Below are 16,273 nucleotides of genomic sequence, written 5' to 3'. Positions count from 1 at the left end.
GGCCTAATTCCCTCGCCACCCCTTATGTTTATTAAGGATTAATTTATAGTCAAAAGGGCTGAAGGACTTTTAATGTGAAGGGGAAAAAAAATCACTGCTATTGGACAGGTTTCCATATTAAAGTTCTTTTGGGGAAAAAAAGGACACAAATAGAAAGTATGTGCTTCAGTGAGTGGAATACATGGACTCCTGAAACTTGCTGAGGGGGGGAAATATATGTACTTCTATATTTATACTAAAATATGCATATATACTTTTATTATCACTAATTTCTAAGTATAACTTAGTATTTCCTTTGACTGAAGGCAACAAACCATAATAGTATTAGCAGTATCTAAGATATGCAGCTACCTTGAAATCTGTTACTACCACTTTAAAACATTTTCTTTCACAATCCTACATATTTTATATAGTTTTAAACATTTTGAAAATTATCTACAAACTTACCAGACTATAAAGTAGTTCATGGTGTAATTTAAGAACCTGAGGTAAATGCTACTTTAGTTAATATAAGAATTCAAAGGATTTAGTTTTTAACAAATAAAAAAATGGGAGAGAAGCATGAAAACGTTTAAGGTTGTAGATGCCCAACCCCAGGAAACAAGTATGTGTGGTTGAGTGTACACTGTAAATGCTCTTTCAAATCACAATAAAAGTAAATACTAAAGGAAATGAGGAGGTCTCGCAGCAATCATACCCTCGAATATATAATGTAGAAGTAAATGTAGACTGCTCAGCTCACTCATCCTTGCTCCCTTCTCGCCTAAAGCAGACGAAGTCTTGAATGGTAAGACATTAGCTGTGGATTGCTTAGAATGCGTCTGCTATTTTAGACCTTCCCAGGATGGCATTTTTTTTTTTATCTTTTATTTTTTTTCTTGTATGTGTACTATCAAATCAGATCTGACTGGTACAGGAGGAGCTTGTCTTTCCTTCTCCAGCACAGCATTTGCGCACCTCTGGTGTTGCAGTGCAGCTTCTTGCCACTAGGCCACCAAAGCTCGCCAGGATGGCATTTTTTTTAAAAAATGTCAGCAATCAGGAGTCTCCAAGAATGTGTAATGTACTATCCTGACCTGCTTGTGAGGGTTTAAATCACATCAAATGACCAGATAAAATCCCTGACATAGAAATATTAGCTGCTGTCTTCCTTGCTATTTCAGGGAGTTGCTGTTTTTAGGGGAGAACTATATAGTTAAGTTTTGAGAGTCTAGAGAAGATATTGTATTAAAGTTTGTAATACGGTATCTGTGTGACATTCCCGATCTGAATTTGGTTTGGACAAACCAAAACTCTGTTGCTCTGTGGTTAATAATATTTAAGTCTCTATTAAAAAATATTTAAGTCTCTGTTAAAAAACCCCCAAAACAACCAACCAAGATTCTTTGAATTTAAGTGATTTCTGCATCTTAGTGGTCCATGGCTTAGTAATACTATCTGTGGAGATGAGAAACACACGTAACATAAGCAAGTTAGCTTTATGAAAACTTTAGATGTAAAGTTGATGAAAAGGAACGTGGAAAACTTGTCCAATGGAAGGAGGAGAAAAGGCTCAATAGCACCCAATTTCCAGACAAGACTCGATGATGGATAGAGATGAGGATGCTGCTGCAAAGCAGGGCAGGGATCAGACCTGTTCGTAAGGCTGCTGTGACCTGTTCGTAAGGCTGCTGTGACCTGTTCGTAAGGCTGCTGTGACCTGTTCGTAGGGCTGCTGTGACCTGTTCATAGGGCTGCTGTGACCTGTTCATAAGGCTGCTGTGACCTGTTCATAAGGCTGCTGTGACCTGTTCATAAGGCTGCTGTGACCTGTTCATAGGGCTGCTATCGATGGCACAAAGTCACGTAATGAGAGGTCAGGCACCAAGAATTATGGCTCAATTAAAAATGAAAAAGGCTCAGACACGGCGGTTAAAATGGTGAAGTAATTTTTATTTCAGTACTTGACAAAATACCCCATAAAATTCAAAACTTCTACCATTATACAAAAATAGGTCTCTACAAGTGACATTTTCTGTCTGTATCACCAGTAGCAAATATATTAGGCAGAAACATGTAACTTCAGTAGCCTTTTAAGAAAAGTGCAGGGCACTTCAAGCTACACATTCAGCAGTATCATAATGCGCAAAAGTTTAATCTTTTCACCCATCTGATAAATACACGTTTTATAACTTAATCGTTTAAATTAGCATTCCACAAATATACAGGTAATTTAATGATTATTGTGCATGAATACACACACAATGCTTTATATATACAAATTCCAGTTTTCCTGTGCTGGCAAGGGATTTGCGTACAATCATAAGCTGTGTTCCTATTGGTCCCAATGAATATTCACAATACAAAAGCACAAAAGAACCAGTGATTTACAAAAGGAAGTTCGTTTAAAATCTCTTAGATTGATGTTTTTGTTTAAAATCTCAATTGGTGATGTTTTCAAAGGATTATCTTCTCATGCCAGCATGAAACTGAGTAGTTGAACCTGTGACATAAAAAAAACCCCAGATATTTAAGGGATTTAAAATTAGATCCTTACTCAGACTGACTAAAATCAGTTAATGTCCATTTAAAAACAACTTTCTTGCCTTCGCCTTGCCCCAAAGTCTAATCTTCCTAAAATTTATTTTGATCTAATAACAGTCACTGTGTCGATTCCATAGCTAGCTCTGGTTGCCTAGTTCTATTGGGAGTTGTGCTTGCTAAACCCTAGTGCTTTGAATCCACCAGCAGCTCCAAGGAAGAAAGATGGGTAATCTCCTCCTGTGCAATTTACAGCCTCAGAAACCCAATGGAGGGTCAGCTATGAGGTAATGGCAATGAGTTCATCAGTTATGAGTTAATGGTGCCCTGTAAGGCTACACCACCTTTTGGTCAATTTGAGCTTCAAAATCTGAATTTTTAAAATTTTTTTTTTCATAATCTGAATTTTGTGTTATTTGTATATTAAAAAAAAACCCTATCCATAAACCAAATCACAACCCAAAACCCAACACGGGACTAAAAGTTAACTGGATGAATAGTTTGTTGAACGAAGAGACAAAATACTAACTTCAAATAACCTGCGATCAGCCTACAGTTTGTTTGACAAGTAGGAAAAAGGTCTTTAATAAAACAATTGCTTTAGAGTCATTTAAAAAATGACCCAATATTTGAATTGAAGGGAAGTGAGGGTTTTCTCATGACAACTGACCAAAGGTCAATTAAAATATCTTGAATGGGGTGGTGGTTGTTTCTGGGGGCTGTTGGTGCTTTGATCCTGCACAGCAGCCACTGAAGAGTACGGATAAGACAGTATTGAGTGTTTAAAGCATTTCTCTCTTTTCGTCTCCTTACTCCCTATTTGTAATGCCTTCCTGCTTTCTACCCTCTATGATCTAGGAGCATGCTATGTCTCAGATTTTGTAGCCTCTGAGGTCTTGAAATATTGGTGCTCTTTGTAGATTTTATCAATCTGCTGAATGAAGGAAGTAAGGAATCTTCTTTTTAGGATGTGGACAAGAGGCAATGATAAATGATATCTTAAACCCATAAATCAGTTTCATTGTTACACACCTTCAGCTAACCTCGTAATTCAAGAACGGAGTGCTCTAGCTCTCTGACTACCTGACTGTGTGGTCCCCAGTCGCCTCTGCAGTGCCTCAAGCCGTGTGATATAATCTGTCAGCGCTCTGTCAGGATCATAATTCTGAAGCTGAGAACATGCTAGGGAACCAGGGTTCAAATCTGCTGGGAGGCCCGGGTACCTACAGGATTGAAAAACATGTTCATGAAATCACATTACCCAAAATGGCGCAAGCATATTACCAATCTGCCACACTGCAGACCCCCAATGACAAGGCCCTTTGTACACCGCCTAAATGGTCAGTATCTTCCAGGATTTAAGTTTAGGATGCTTACTGTATAAATTCATTCAAAGAATCCACTAAGTAATGCAATATAATGCCTGTAACAATGTAGATGTTGAATGCACCTAAATGACAAATTCAGACATTTTTTCAGAACTGCTAGACCCTATCACTATCCGTGAATATTTTTCCCACAACACACTTTGTTATGCTAGCTAACTCTGTTTTTCATACCTTAGAAAGCTAGCTACAAATTCTGAAATTGTTGTTAGGTGTCTTCAAGTCTAGTATGACCCTATGTACAACCCTATGAATGCCCTAACCTGTGCATTGTAATATACTTGAGCCCACTGTTAAAGTCACTGTGTCAATGCACTTCGTGGAGGGTCTTCCTGCCTTCCCTTGACCTCCCACCTTTCCAAGCCTGATGTCCTTTTCCAAGTACTGGCCCTTTCTAATAATATGCCCAAGGATGTGAGATGACACATCATCATCCTTGCCTTTAAAGGAACACCTTGGCTGCACTTTCTCCACGACATACTTGTTTGTTCTTTTGGCAGGTCATGGGATATTCAGTACTCCAACACTATCACTCAAGGCATTGATTCTTTTGCCATCCTGTCCAACTCTCAGATGCACAGCAAGTAACTGAAAAAACCATGGCTTGGATTAGGTGCATCTTAGTCTTTAAACTGACAGAATTGCTCCTTAGTACTTTGGAGAGGTCCTTGACAACACATCTTCTGATTTTTGCCTGCTGGTACCAGATTGTGCCTACAAGCCAGATGAAGTAGTTGACAATTTCAATGTGTTCTGCATCTATCATGATGTTGCCTACTGGCCCAGTGATAAAGATTTTTGTTTTCTTGATGCTGAGCTGTAATTCATATTGAAGATTGTACTCTTTGATCTTCTGCAGCAAGCGTTTTAAATCCTCTTCACTTTCAGCAAGGTTGTATCATGTGCATAATGCAGGTTGTTGAGGCGTCTTCTCCCGATCCTGATGCTGCCCACATTCCTCTTCAAGAAGTCCACCTTCTTGAATGACTTGCTCTGGATACAGAGTGAACAAGCTTGGAGAAAGGATACATCCCTGATTCACAATTCAGAAACTAATTTTGACTAAATCTCAGATGATGCAATTTATATGTAACTAAATATATGGCTAGGTATCTCAATGAGAAGATGTCAAAGCTCCCACAAATGTTAGCTTTCTCTGTTAAACATTAATAGAGTTAACTATTTAGGCAAATTTTATCATATTCTTACCTATTTTGAAATGGTAAAGGAGACCGAGGATAGTCCAGATCAGATCTGGTACGGTATGTAGTGTGTCTTGGTTCTCCATAGAGCTCCAGCCCACCGGAAGAATGATAAAAGGGATCCGTCTTTTCAGCACCTAAATTAATCCAAAATGTACCTTGTAAAGAAAAAAACAAACAAACCATGCTCTTGAAAAAATTTCTACAAAACAGATAAAGGCACAAAAAGGGCTGTTATCCTACTATGTAACTGTACTAGGAGGCCTTGGGCAGTACAGTTAATGGACCTGGCTGCTCAACAAAAGGCTAGAGGTGCAAGCTCTGGTGGCCTAGTAGAAGCTGCACTGCAATCCCAGAGGTGCATGGTTGGAATCCATCAGATGTTCTGCTGGAGAAGGGGGACCAATCTCTGTGCCAGTCAGATCTGATTTGACAGTGCACACAAAAAAAGTAATAAAAAAAAGGCTAGAGGTTTTTGACCATCCAGAGGCATGCGGGGAAAAAAGGCCTGGCATCTCCTGACCAATCAGCACTGCAAACACCGTGGGGCTCACACAGCTCTACCCTGACAGAAGGGGCCCCCGATCACAACACAACAACACTAGTTCTTTTACACTAAACTTCCAAGGTCATTCTCAAAAAGCCCTGGGAACGCCTGGTTAAATGCCAGGCTGCTAATTGAAAAGCTGGTGGACTGAACCATGTGCAAACTGTCACCGTCTCATTCTGCAAAGAGGGTGGCCTGGGAAACCACGTAGGCTGTTCTACTCACTCTGCCCTGTAACGTCACAATGTAAGCTAGAATTGACTTGGTTTGGTTTTCACTATTTTTGCTAAGGGAAAGAAATGGTAATATAACCAAAAATTTGGCTTTCAAATATTAATTACCTTTGAGTGAGTCTAATTTAGAACTAGTCCTCAAAGAAAACTACTGGAATCTTTTCTTTTGGGAAAAAAAAAATCACTTGCTGTCTTTTAATACAACATAGAAATCAATGTAGTAACAATTTCAGCTATTATATAATTAATACTACAACATCAGAACGTGTATTTCTAAAGCCTGCTTACTGATGGCATTAAGTTTATTTCTCTTCTCTATGCTCCTCAGGTACTGGTTGGTTCTGTGCCAGTAGCTAATACCAATATCAATTCATAGCACAGTTCTGCTGTGTTTTGAACTCTCTGCTTCCTACCTCTTCATTATGCCTGAAATGTTTAAACCCTAATGTTCACTTTTTCACTCATAATTAAAGGATATACAGAGGAAGGAACTTTGACTTTTACCATTATTATGCAATCTGGTAGTAAATTCAGAAACCTATTAAACAATAATAAATCCTAAGGACTTCAAACAATAATTCCTCCACAGCAATCTTAGTCTGAACCAGAGCCTTAAATCGAATTGTAAGGAACCTGGGCTCTGTTATTAGTTTGCTGTCTCTCCTGGGAAATCTGGTGCAAATCACCCAGGTGATACAAGTCTCAACTTTGTCATCTATAAAGTACGAACAGTAGTAACTGTACTTGGATCATAAGCCTGGGAGCATACTTGTCAATACATGAAAAGAGCAAGGCTTAGAAAGGAGTGAGCCAAGTTCAGCCCCTATTATTTTCTTTCAAGCCGCAAAGACACTGGATTTGTCAGTTTTGAGGGAAGGACTCTGTCTTTGGAGCCTGGTTCTAGAACACGTTATTTGGAAAGGGTGTTATACATGCAGATTTCAGGGAATCCTAAGTGCAGGAAAAAGATGCTATTTTGACTTCACCTGGATTTAGTCCAAAGCCATCCCTGTTAATATTCACAGTACCAGATCCTGTGACTCGATGCCATCGTCGAACCAAAAATTTCATTCTAAAAGAGATCCCAAAAGAAAACTTCACAAACCAGTTTTAATACAGAGATGACACACGTGCCCCACAAAAATAAAGTCATATGTTGACATACAGAATTTTGATATCATCACTTGACTGCCTAATCTAAAGCTATACAGATGCTCCGCACTTGGAGAAAACCCCAGTGAACAGTGCTCTAAGATATTCTCATTCCCTAAGTGGCATGAGCATTTTCTTGTGTTGTCAGCATTAAGTTTTGTTTGTTGGAGTATGGGACAGAGCAAAAGCAGAGAGGAGAACAGGAGATGGGCAAAGAAGAAAGAGAAGTAATGAAAAGAGAAGAGAATAAGCAATCAGTGGCAGGTGGGTTGGGAAAAGTATGGAAAGACCCTTAAATTGTTAAGAGGGAGCTAACGGGAAACTGGAGACGGGTGAGGCTTATGAGCAGGGGTGAAAAACACTACTGTTTTCAAGTCAAACAGGAGTGGTTATAATACCAAAAGGGGATTTTTAAATTTCTAAAATGCTTCTCTAATATATTTTTATCAATGATATAAGTTTGGAACACATCACTTTTTATTGCTTTCTAAATAAATTATCACTCTACTCAAACAGTAAAAACAAAACAAAACAAACCAAGAAGAACAAATAGGAGTGGTAATATCAGAAGCACACTGCTGCCTGCCCTACCCTGGTCCAGGGAGCTTCCGGTGTACCAGTTCTGATTTCTTAGTATCAATCCATTTCAAGACACATTTTTAGGAAGGTCACCATACAACAAATATATTTAGAGGACAAGGAGAGAGTGTTAGAGGGAAAAGCCCGTGAAGAGCAGCTTCTACACCACTTGGATGGATCCTCTTAAAGTTCCTCTAATCAAATCTAGTGGCTAACTCTTGCAACTCTCATTTATTGTCTTCTAAGTTAAGTGCATATTGGTGCACTTAACTTTTCTTTCAGACCAGAAAGTAAACTCTAGGATCCTGTCTTATTTTCCATAACGCAACTCTCAATACTCATATTGAAAGGAAAGATGAGGAAGGAAGAACTGGAGCCAGAGATGCTAAGGTGGAGGCAAGAGTGATCTAAAATCACGAACCAAGTAAAACCTGAGGTCCTCTGAGACAGCTAGTGTGGCCAGACGGCCAGGCCACATGACACCCAGCGTACTGTCCTGGTGGTACCACCATGGAAGGGCTCTAGGACTTCTTCCTCAGTTTGCTCTCCCATAAAATCAGATTCTGGACTACGTGATCTCAAGGTGGCTCTCAGCTAAAAATTTCTGGTCATAGTCTGAAAGGAAAAAGTCATATGTATGACCATAAAATCCTTCTGAGACTAACTGGCTTCTATGGAAAATAAAAGGGATGAGAAAGGATTCAGAAGCCTTGGCCACAGACCAAGTCAGAGGACTGTGGTGGGCCAGGTACTCAGGATGTTTTTGTTTGTGGTTTGTTTGGTTTGTGCTTCTATTTCTACCACCTGTAGGAGTCAAGGGTTTTTACTTGGAATAAATTCTAGGTTGGAACTACTAGCAAGGGGGACAAAACCACCAGCGCCCAAAGGACGCTGGATGTGAATGCACTCAAGTCAAACACTTTCCAGGTCTCTGTCCCCAAAGTGCATTTGTTTAGTAAAGAAAATGAGTGTCTGCGAGCCTTTGAAAGATATTAAAAAAAACCCATTTCTCTTATCTTTTTTATTTTTATGAGCTAGTAAATGAACTTGTGGAGATTTCTTTTAAGAGGCAATCCGAACCATATGTGCCATTGTGTGCCTCTAACATTACCAGCTGCCTTCACCTCTTCACAGGATTTTTGAGGCACAGCATAAAGTATGACTGCTCCAAGGATGAACACTTAGATAAGCAAGCATGCTTTAGTGAAGACAGATGTCTTACAAAAAAGGACACAACAGGCAAGAAATAGGGAGAAGATAAAAAAACCTCATCTTTTTTTTTTTTTTAAAAACCCTCATTTTTCTAGAGATTCCATTAAAATACTTTTCTTTCAAGCACTTTACCTGGAAATAGCAATGGACACTCGGACAGCAGACCGGAACCTGGTAAAGCCCTTTGGACGGTTGGTAATCACCTCCAGCTCCGTGAAGGCTGGCTGCCCTCCCATCCGGGCAAGGAGCGCCAGGGTGGCATCTTCACATTCTTGGAACCCACCCAGTAACAGCAACAGGTATTTCTTCTGATAAATCAGAGCTTTCCGGAAACTTTCTGCCCTCAGGTATTTACCATAAATTCTCTAAACAAGGTAGAGACATAAAGATATTAAGTAGCAGTCATTCAAGCTACTCTCTCAGAATCCAAAAAAGTGGTGTCCGTTAGTAGCCCTGGCAAGGTAACCAGAAACGATGCAAAAAGATAAGGATTTTGGAAGAGCTCTTTTTAGGAAGTTTAGACACACAGTCCTATATTTTCCTACAATGACTTCTACTAACTACAACCTACAAATTCTTCCATTCACTTGAGGACTGTTTCAAAAAGAGTGAAAGAAACCACTTATGAAGGTTTTACAGATTAAATAGTTCTTGGTGAGGCCTGGAAATATAATGCGAGAGTAAATAACCTTGAACCTTTAGTTTGGCACTACTCACCATGCTCAACATTTCACCATAAGATAGCGGAAGGACTAAGAGTTTGTGTGAGTGCAGAGCAGTACTGCAGGGCTTCTCTACACTGATCCAAAACCAAATGTGAAGTTGTAAATGCATGTTTGGTAACACAAACAGCAACAGAGAGTAAAATGGCTGAGTGAAGTATAAAACAACAGAGGATGTGTGAAGTCTGTGTCAATTAAATCAACGACAAAAGGAAACATACATATTAGATTAGATCTGATTTAAAGAGCTCTGGTTGTTAAATGGGGTAAGTATTAAGGTGCAAAATGAAAGGTATGTGTTTGTTCTGTGAGAAAAAGAGAAAAGTAGTCTGCTCCTGTAAAGACTTGAAAGCCACATAAACCCTATAGGACAATTCTTTTCTGTGCTATAGGGTTGCTACGAGGTGAAAATGGTTCAATGGCAGTGCTTGGCAGCACGTAAGATCAGACTTATGACCCCTACATGTAGATGGGGCGATGCTCTGCTCCATAAGAAGTTGCACTACTAATTCAAACTGTGTCTCTTAGTCAGTTTGAATTCACAGCAGCAGTAACATCAAGTAAATGTATACAATAACACTAACGGTCCATTTCCAAGCAGGGGTTGCTCTTTCTTATCAAGTCCCTGGGAATGCACAGCACAGTCTGATGTATGGGGTTGAGAGCCAAACTAAGCACAACACCCGCTGCCACTGAGGTGGAGCTGACGCATGGTGACCCTCCAGCATTTTCTGGAGGCTGTGAGTCCTATGGGGAGGAGAATGCCCGTCTGTCTCCCTCTATGCAGCTGGCAGATTTAAAGTGCTGAACTTTCAGTTAGCAGTCCACTATGCCACCAAGTGTCCTTGGAAAAAGGCTACCAGAGTTCACACCGTGGTACTGTCTCTTATCAGCTGAATGAGAAATTAGCAAACTCCTTGTACTTCACGGAACATATTTTGGAGGTGGAATGGGGTGGTCTTTGGTGATACACTGCATGTAGAGGTTAAGAGAAAAATTCTCTCTTCAGTTTTTTAACTGGATGGAGTAGGAATTTGGAGGAAGAACAACATGATTTAGGGTAAGATTGAGAGTTCGGTTTTAAATATGCTGTTTGGGATGCCTAGTTGCGGAAAGCAAAGAGGCAGTGGTATCCTAATCTGGCATGTGTAAAATAGGTCAAGACTGAAGTGAAAACATTTTAGGAAACTTTGCTATATGAATGATATCAAACACTGCAAGAATAAATACATTCTCAAAAGCAAACAGAGAATATCCTCCGGGGAAGAGCCTACAGAATGTCAACATGAAGAAGCTGGGCAGAGTTGCTGTTGTTGTTAGGTGCTGTCGAGTTTCGTAGAACCCATAGCGACCTTATGAACAAGAGATCTGAACCCTGTCTTACTCTGCGCCATTTTCACAACTCCTGGCACGCTAGAGCACACTGAGGCAGTCAATGTGCCAATCCACTGAAGATCTTGCACTTTTTTTGCTGACTCTGCTTTTCCATGCTGCCTGTCCCTCTCCAAGGAATAGAGGAATAGCTCCTCCCCACATGCCCAAAGTATGACAGTTAAAGTTTATCATCTTTGGCTCCAAAGAGCACTTTGGCTGCAACCTCTCCAAGACATATTTGTCTTTTGTCCATCCATGGGATATTCAGTGCTCTTCTCCAACACCACAGCTCAAAGGCATCAACTCTTCTTCTGTCATCTCTATTCACTGTCCAGCTCTTACATGCTTAGCAAATGATTGGAAAGACCATGGCCTGAATCAGGGGCACCTTAGTCTTCAAACTGACATGACTGCTCAATAATTTGGAGAGGTCCCTAACTGCAAACTTACCCAGTCCAATATGTCTCCTGATTTCCTGAGTGCTGTTACCAAGGGTGTTAACCAATGTTAATGGGAAAACATGCCAAGTACCCAAGGTGTGGTGGCTGGAACATTAAGAGAGTTTAATCAGGTCTCAGTCTGGATCTGACTTTTCCATAATTGTTTTGTGACCAGCTAGAAATTGCACTCATGTCACTGGCTAAGGAAGGACATTTATCAGCAAAGCCTGAGCACTATTCAAATTTCCAGAGTCTGCTCAGTCAAGGTCAATGGGATATGAAACAAGACTAATGCAGAGAACCAGATGTGATGCACGTTTAGATGGAAGACATTTCCTACCTTTAAAGTGGCATGCTCCGACTCAGGGCTCAGATTCTGAAGTAAAGCTTCATTTCTCAGTTCAGCTTTCAGTTTGTAGATTTCAGCGTCTGCTCTTTTTAAGGATTTCTGAAGAGCCATCTTTTCTCTGTTCCAGATTTCTTTTTCAGAAGCAATAATGGTATCAATGTTGGCACCAACACCAAGTGGGAACCCAGAAGCCTGCAGAGACCAGATGAGAGTGTTACTTGCATGGTTTTTAAGAATGATTCTTTGAAAAGTAAGAGTCTAAATTAAACATATTAAAGATATTTCAATATGTGAGAGAAATCTCAGCTTTTTCACCTTAGGGAAAGCAAAAACATCAGTATCAGGACATTAAAGAGTAAGCATATAAATAGTCCTTTGCCAAGCAGATTAGATTTATTGTAATTAAACATTGTATTAAGCCTGGCCCCAGTGAAAGTATTCAGATATAGTAGAATATTGAATAAAAACAAGAGATTTGTTAGTTAGACCATCAGGGTCAAAATACTGAGCTTGTGCCTGAAGGAGACAGAAAATGGAGAAAAGTCAACCACCAAAGAATGTGCATGTGTATGTGGATGACAACAGAAGCTCAATTTGACAGGAAAGTGGTCTTACTGATCTGTTTTATCTTTATACTGGTGCTTACAGAAGCTACCAACTAACTTTAGAGTTTTTTCCAAATGAATTTTTTAAAAAACTAAATTAATTGCGTTTATTAGAACAGAAAGACATAATTTAATGCCATTTTTACCATGATAAATAAACAGCAAGTCAAGATTCAAATTCAGACATGAAAAGATTTATAATGCTGAACATAAAACAATTCATGAGTCTGCTGCCAGTTCAAGCTCTTGGTTTGAGAGATACATGAACTTGGTCTGACTATGGACTTAAGTTCAGCTCTTTCTAGCACTAAGCTGGGTGTGGATTAGAGATTTTATATGGGTATAACCAGAATCTGATACAGAGGAGGCTTCCGATAAGTTACCGTTGATTTTATTATGGTCTTCTCTATAAAAAAAATTTCACAGATCTTACTAAGAATCACATGGTATTTTATACAACTAGAGTTAAAAATTAAAATGATAGCGAGAATTGTAACCTTGAGGACTAACATTAAGGATGAAGTTGTGCCCTGGTGTTTTTAATGGCTTCACAGGTTTGTGAAAATTGGACAATGAATAAGGAAGACCAAAAAGGAACTGTTCTTTTGAATTGTGTTGTTGGAGAAGAACACTGAGTATATTATGGACTGTCAACAGAACCAACAAATGCATCTTAGAGAAGGATGGTAAGACTTTGTTTCACATACTTTGGGCATGTTAACAAGAGGGGCTAGTCCCTGGAAAAAGACGTCACTAGTGGAAGTCATACAGTGATGGACTGAAACAGTGATTTGAACAATGGGCTGAAACCCAGCAGAGACTGTGAAGATGACACAGCAGCAGACAAGGTTTTGATGTGCTGTGCACGAGTCAGAGGCAACTGGGTGGTACATTAACAGCAAGAGCATGGAATGCCAAAAGAACAAACAAATGTGTCGTGGAGTAAGGGCAGCCAGACAGCCACTCAGAATCAAGAATGGGGGGACCGCATGTCATGTATTTGGGGGATGTTATTAGAGGGGCCGATCCCTGGAAGAAGATATCATACTCGATCAAGTGGAGGATATCACGCTTGCTAAAATGGAGGATCACTGAAAACGAGGAAGACGTGGCACCACAGAGCTCAAGGCTGGACTGCGAGGTTGTGAGGCTGGTGCGGAGAGGGCGGCTGTGTCCTGCTGTACATCGGTCACTATGAGTTAGAGCCGACTCCACGGCACCTAACGATAGCAAAAACACTTGGAATATGTGGATATGCCAAAAACAGACGTACACAGTCTCTACCAGCTCCTGTCTGCCGATACCACTTGATCTGCTCTTCTAGCTTCATAATCATGTTCCTTAAATCATTCTTTTCTTCAGTCAGCTGGCTGATATGTCCTGTCAGCTGAGCATTTTGTCTCAGTAGTCTTTCAGTCAAGGAGCCACAGGTGGTATTTGGGGAGACTAAGCTAGGCTAGAAAAACAAAAACAGAAACAAAATGGAGTAAGGTCACAGAAACAGAAATGTTTATGAGTGATGTATATAAAATAGGGGCAGGCAATGAGAACACACAATTTCATGAAAGAGGTAACACTTGACTTTAGTCTTAATAAATAAATAGGAATTTACTAGGCAGAAAAGAAGATAAAGAAAAGCCTATTAAGCCAAAGGAGCTATATATATATATATATATATATATATATAGAGAGAGAGAGAGAGAGAGAGAGAGAGGAAGCGCACAAGCACAGAATGCGATTATGAAAGAGCGCAAAGACTTGACAGAGAGTGGGTTACTTTTAGAGAGAACAGCAAGTTATTTGGTAAGGCCAGAGTTACGCTATTTTCAGTGAAATGCCTTTGCATAGTCAGTAAGACACAGATAAGACATTCTTCGAGTATTCTTTGCTTTCAGGCAGGATCCATCGGACATCAGGCAACAGGGAGCCAGGAAGAGCTTTAGGCAAGAGCATACGACAAAGAAATGTACATGTTAAATTACTCTGTCAGCAGTGTATAATATACAGTGAATTAGGAAGGACAGATCTTGATGCTGGGGAAACACATCAGGAGGTTGTTGCAACTGTCCAGATGAGATATGCTGAATGAAGAGTAAGGCTGTAGAATAAGGGGGGACGTGACACATATTTAATAGGCAGAGAGCACAGGACTTAGTGACTGCCTGGATGTGTGTGCAAGGGCAAAAGGAAGGCAGCCTCTCTCAGCTTCTAGTTTTCTAAACTAGGATATACTATGGCCATGCTAAGGGCTACAGACAAGTGGGCACAGGCTGGAAGGAAAGAGAGAAGATGATGTGCCATTTTGAACATGCTGATGAGGTCCCTTTAGGGTCTCTGTGGCATAGTTTTCTCCAGGCGAAGATGCCAGTAACTAACAAACTATAAGCCTGACTAGACATCAGGAGGAAAGTCTAGACAAGAAAGAAACAAAGCCTTACTTGAAGGTAAGCTCCACTCGGTGAGTTTTTAAAAACTTAGTGTTGTTCAATGTATCTCCAGAATCTAGTATATTATGTGGCACATAGTAGGGCACTGAATATATGTCCTTTTCCAAGAAATAAGCCTACTAAAAGCTTAGGCTACAGCGATGGGTAAGTTTTCCTAGAGTTAAAGCTAAACGAGCACAGGAGGGAAAGAAATGTATCAAGTGACTGAGGAAAGAAGTGATGTGAGAGACTGTGGGCACAAAGACCAAGAAGACAGATAGAGGGTTTTAAGAAGAAGGAAAGGTAGTAAGTGCCCAACACTAGAGAGGTCAGGACAGACAAAGACTGAAAAGGGCCCCCAGATTAACCAGCTGTGAAGACACTTGGTAGCATTCCGAACACAGCTTTTGTGGACTGGACTGTAGAGGGTTGGGAAGCAGGCAGGTCAGCAATGGGTACAAACTACTCTTTGAAGAATCTTGGTCTCTTAATACAAGAAAAGATGAATGTGATTATGCAGCAACAATAATGGAAGCCAATCCTTGCCATCTATCATTTACTATCTTATACAGGGAAAGAGGAAATGTTTGTATTAATATTTAAAATAAATAAAAAAATAAAGCACTTTAGAAAATATGCTGCCAGATTTAAGTAGTCCAAATAATTTCTGTTAAACCTTTGCTTTCAATGCTTTGGAAAGAGCTTAAAAAACTTACCTCTTCAACTAGTTGGTCGATTAGTTTTTGCAGTTGTAGAATAATTCCCTCAACAGTTCCCTGAATCCACATGAAATCTTCATCATCTGGTGTTTCAAACTGTAGTCTTAAAGAAAAAAGATAAAGCTAAAATACCTTCTCAATTTGGAATGTTCAGTAGCACAAAAATTACAGGTTATTATTTATTATACTTCTCTCTCGCTTGGGTCAAGGCTTTAAGATATTTGTTTTTAAGTATACAAGTTTCGCTAACAAGTATTATTTCCTAGTGTAAACACTCACTCATAATTGAAAAAACCCGACTCCTCATGTACTAACATAACAAGGGGTAGTTACAGATTCTGTTCAATCTGTTTAAGGGGGCCACTTTCTAACCTATTAGCAGCTTTCTGAGCTAGACGCTGTAGCTTTGAAGATGTACACTGAAGCTTCTGTTGTATCATTTCTAGTTCACGATTGCAGCCAAGTCCTCCTCCATCCATTTCAATCAGTTTTGGATAGGGTGATTCCGTCGTCTCTCCTTCTATTTTCTGCTGAAGAACCCAATTTCTAGTTCGATCACTGGTTAAACTCCATGTAGCTGGCTGGCAATTTTGGACAGAAAAGGCAAAAGCAAAAAATAGATATAAACAGCATATCATACATCCTTTCTTACAGAGATACAATTATTGTCCATATTCCAAATTAAGTTCTACAGATTTAACTGCAAAATAATTTTGTTTAAGCCATTTAACGAATTTAATCTAACATAAAAATGACTTTTTATTGTTGTTATGTGTTGTATAGCTGACCCTCCGGTGGGTTTTCAGAG

The 16,273-nt window shown here is 39.7% G+C and overlaps 1 protein-coding gene across 1 annotated transcript in view; it reads right to left on the bottom strand.

Annotated features, from left to right (window-relative positions):
• Positions 1-2,118: 2,118 nt before the first annotated feature.
• Positions 2,119-16,273, bottom strand: part of AKAP9 (A kinase (PRKA) anchor protein 9) — a 163,461-nt gene continuing 149,306 nt past the window's right edge. The window contains exons 39-47 of the mRNA XM_006891494.1: positions 15,838-16,046; positions 15,463-15,568; positions 13,594-13,776; positions 11,707-11,907; positions 8,963-9,195; positions 6,874-6,959; positions 5,115-5,244; positions 3,604-3,743; positions 2,119-2,482 (exon numbers count right to left, since the gene is read on the bottom strand). Of these exons, the coding sequence (XP_006891556.1) occupies positions 2,445-2,482; positions 3,604-3,743; positions 5,115-5,244; positions 6,874-6,959; positions 8,963-9,195; positions 11,707-11,907; positions 13,594-13,776; positions 15,463-15,568; positions 15,838-16,046 (1,326 nt within the window). The 3' untranslated portion in view covers positions 2,119-2,444. The remainder of the gene's footprint in view (positions 2,483-3,603; positions 3,744-5,114; positions 5,245-6,873; positions 6,960-8,962; positions 9,196-11,706; positions 11,908-13,593; positions 13,777-15,462; positions 15,569-15,837; positions 16,047-16,273) is intronic.

The sequence above is a fragment of the Elephantulus edwardii genome, unplaced genomic scaffold (genome assembly GCF_000299155.1).
Source record: "Elephantulus edwardii isolate Elephantulus edwardi_28Jun2011 unplaced genomic scaffold, EleEdw1.0 scaffold00098, whole genome shotgun sequence".
NCBI lineage: Eukaryota > Metazoa > Chordata > Mammalia > Macroscelidea > Macroscelididae > Elephantulus > Elephantulus edwardii.
The sequence above is the reverse complement of the archived record's forward strand: the minus strand, read 5'-3'. Positions and strand labels throughout refer to the sequence as shown.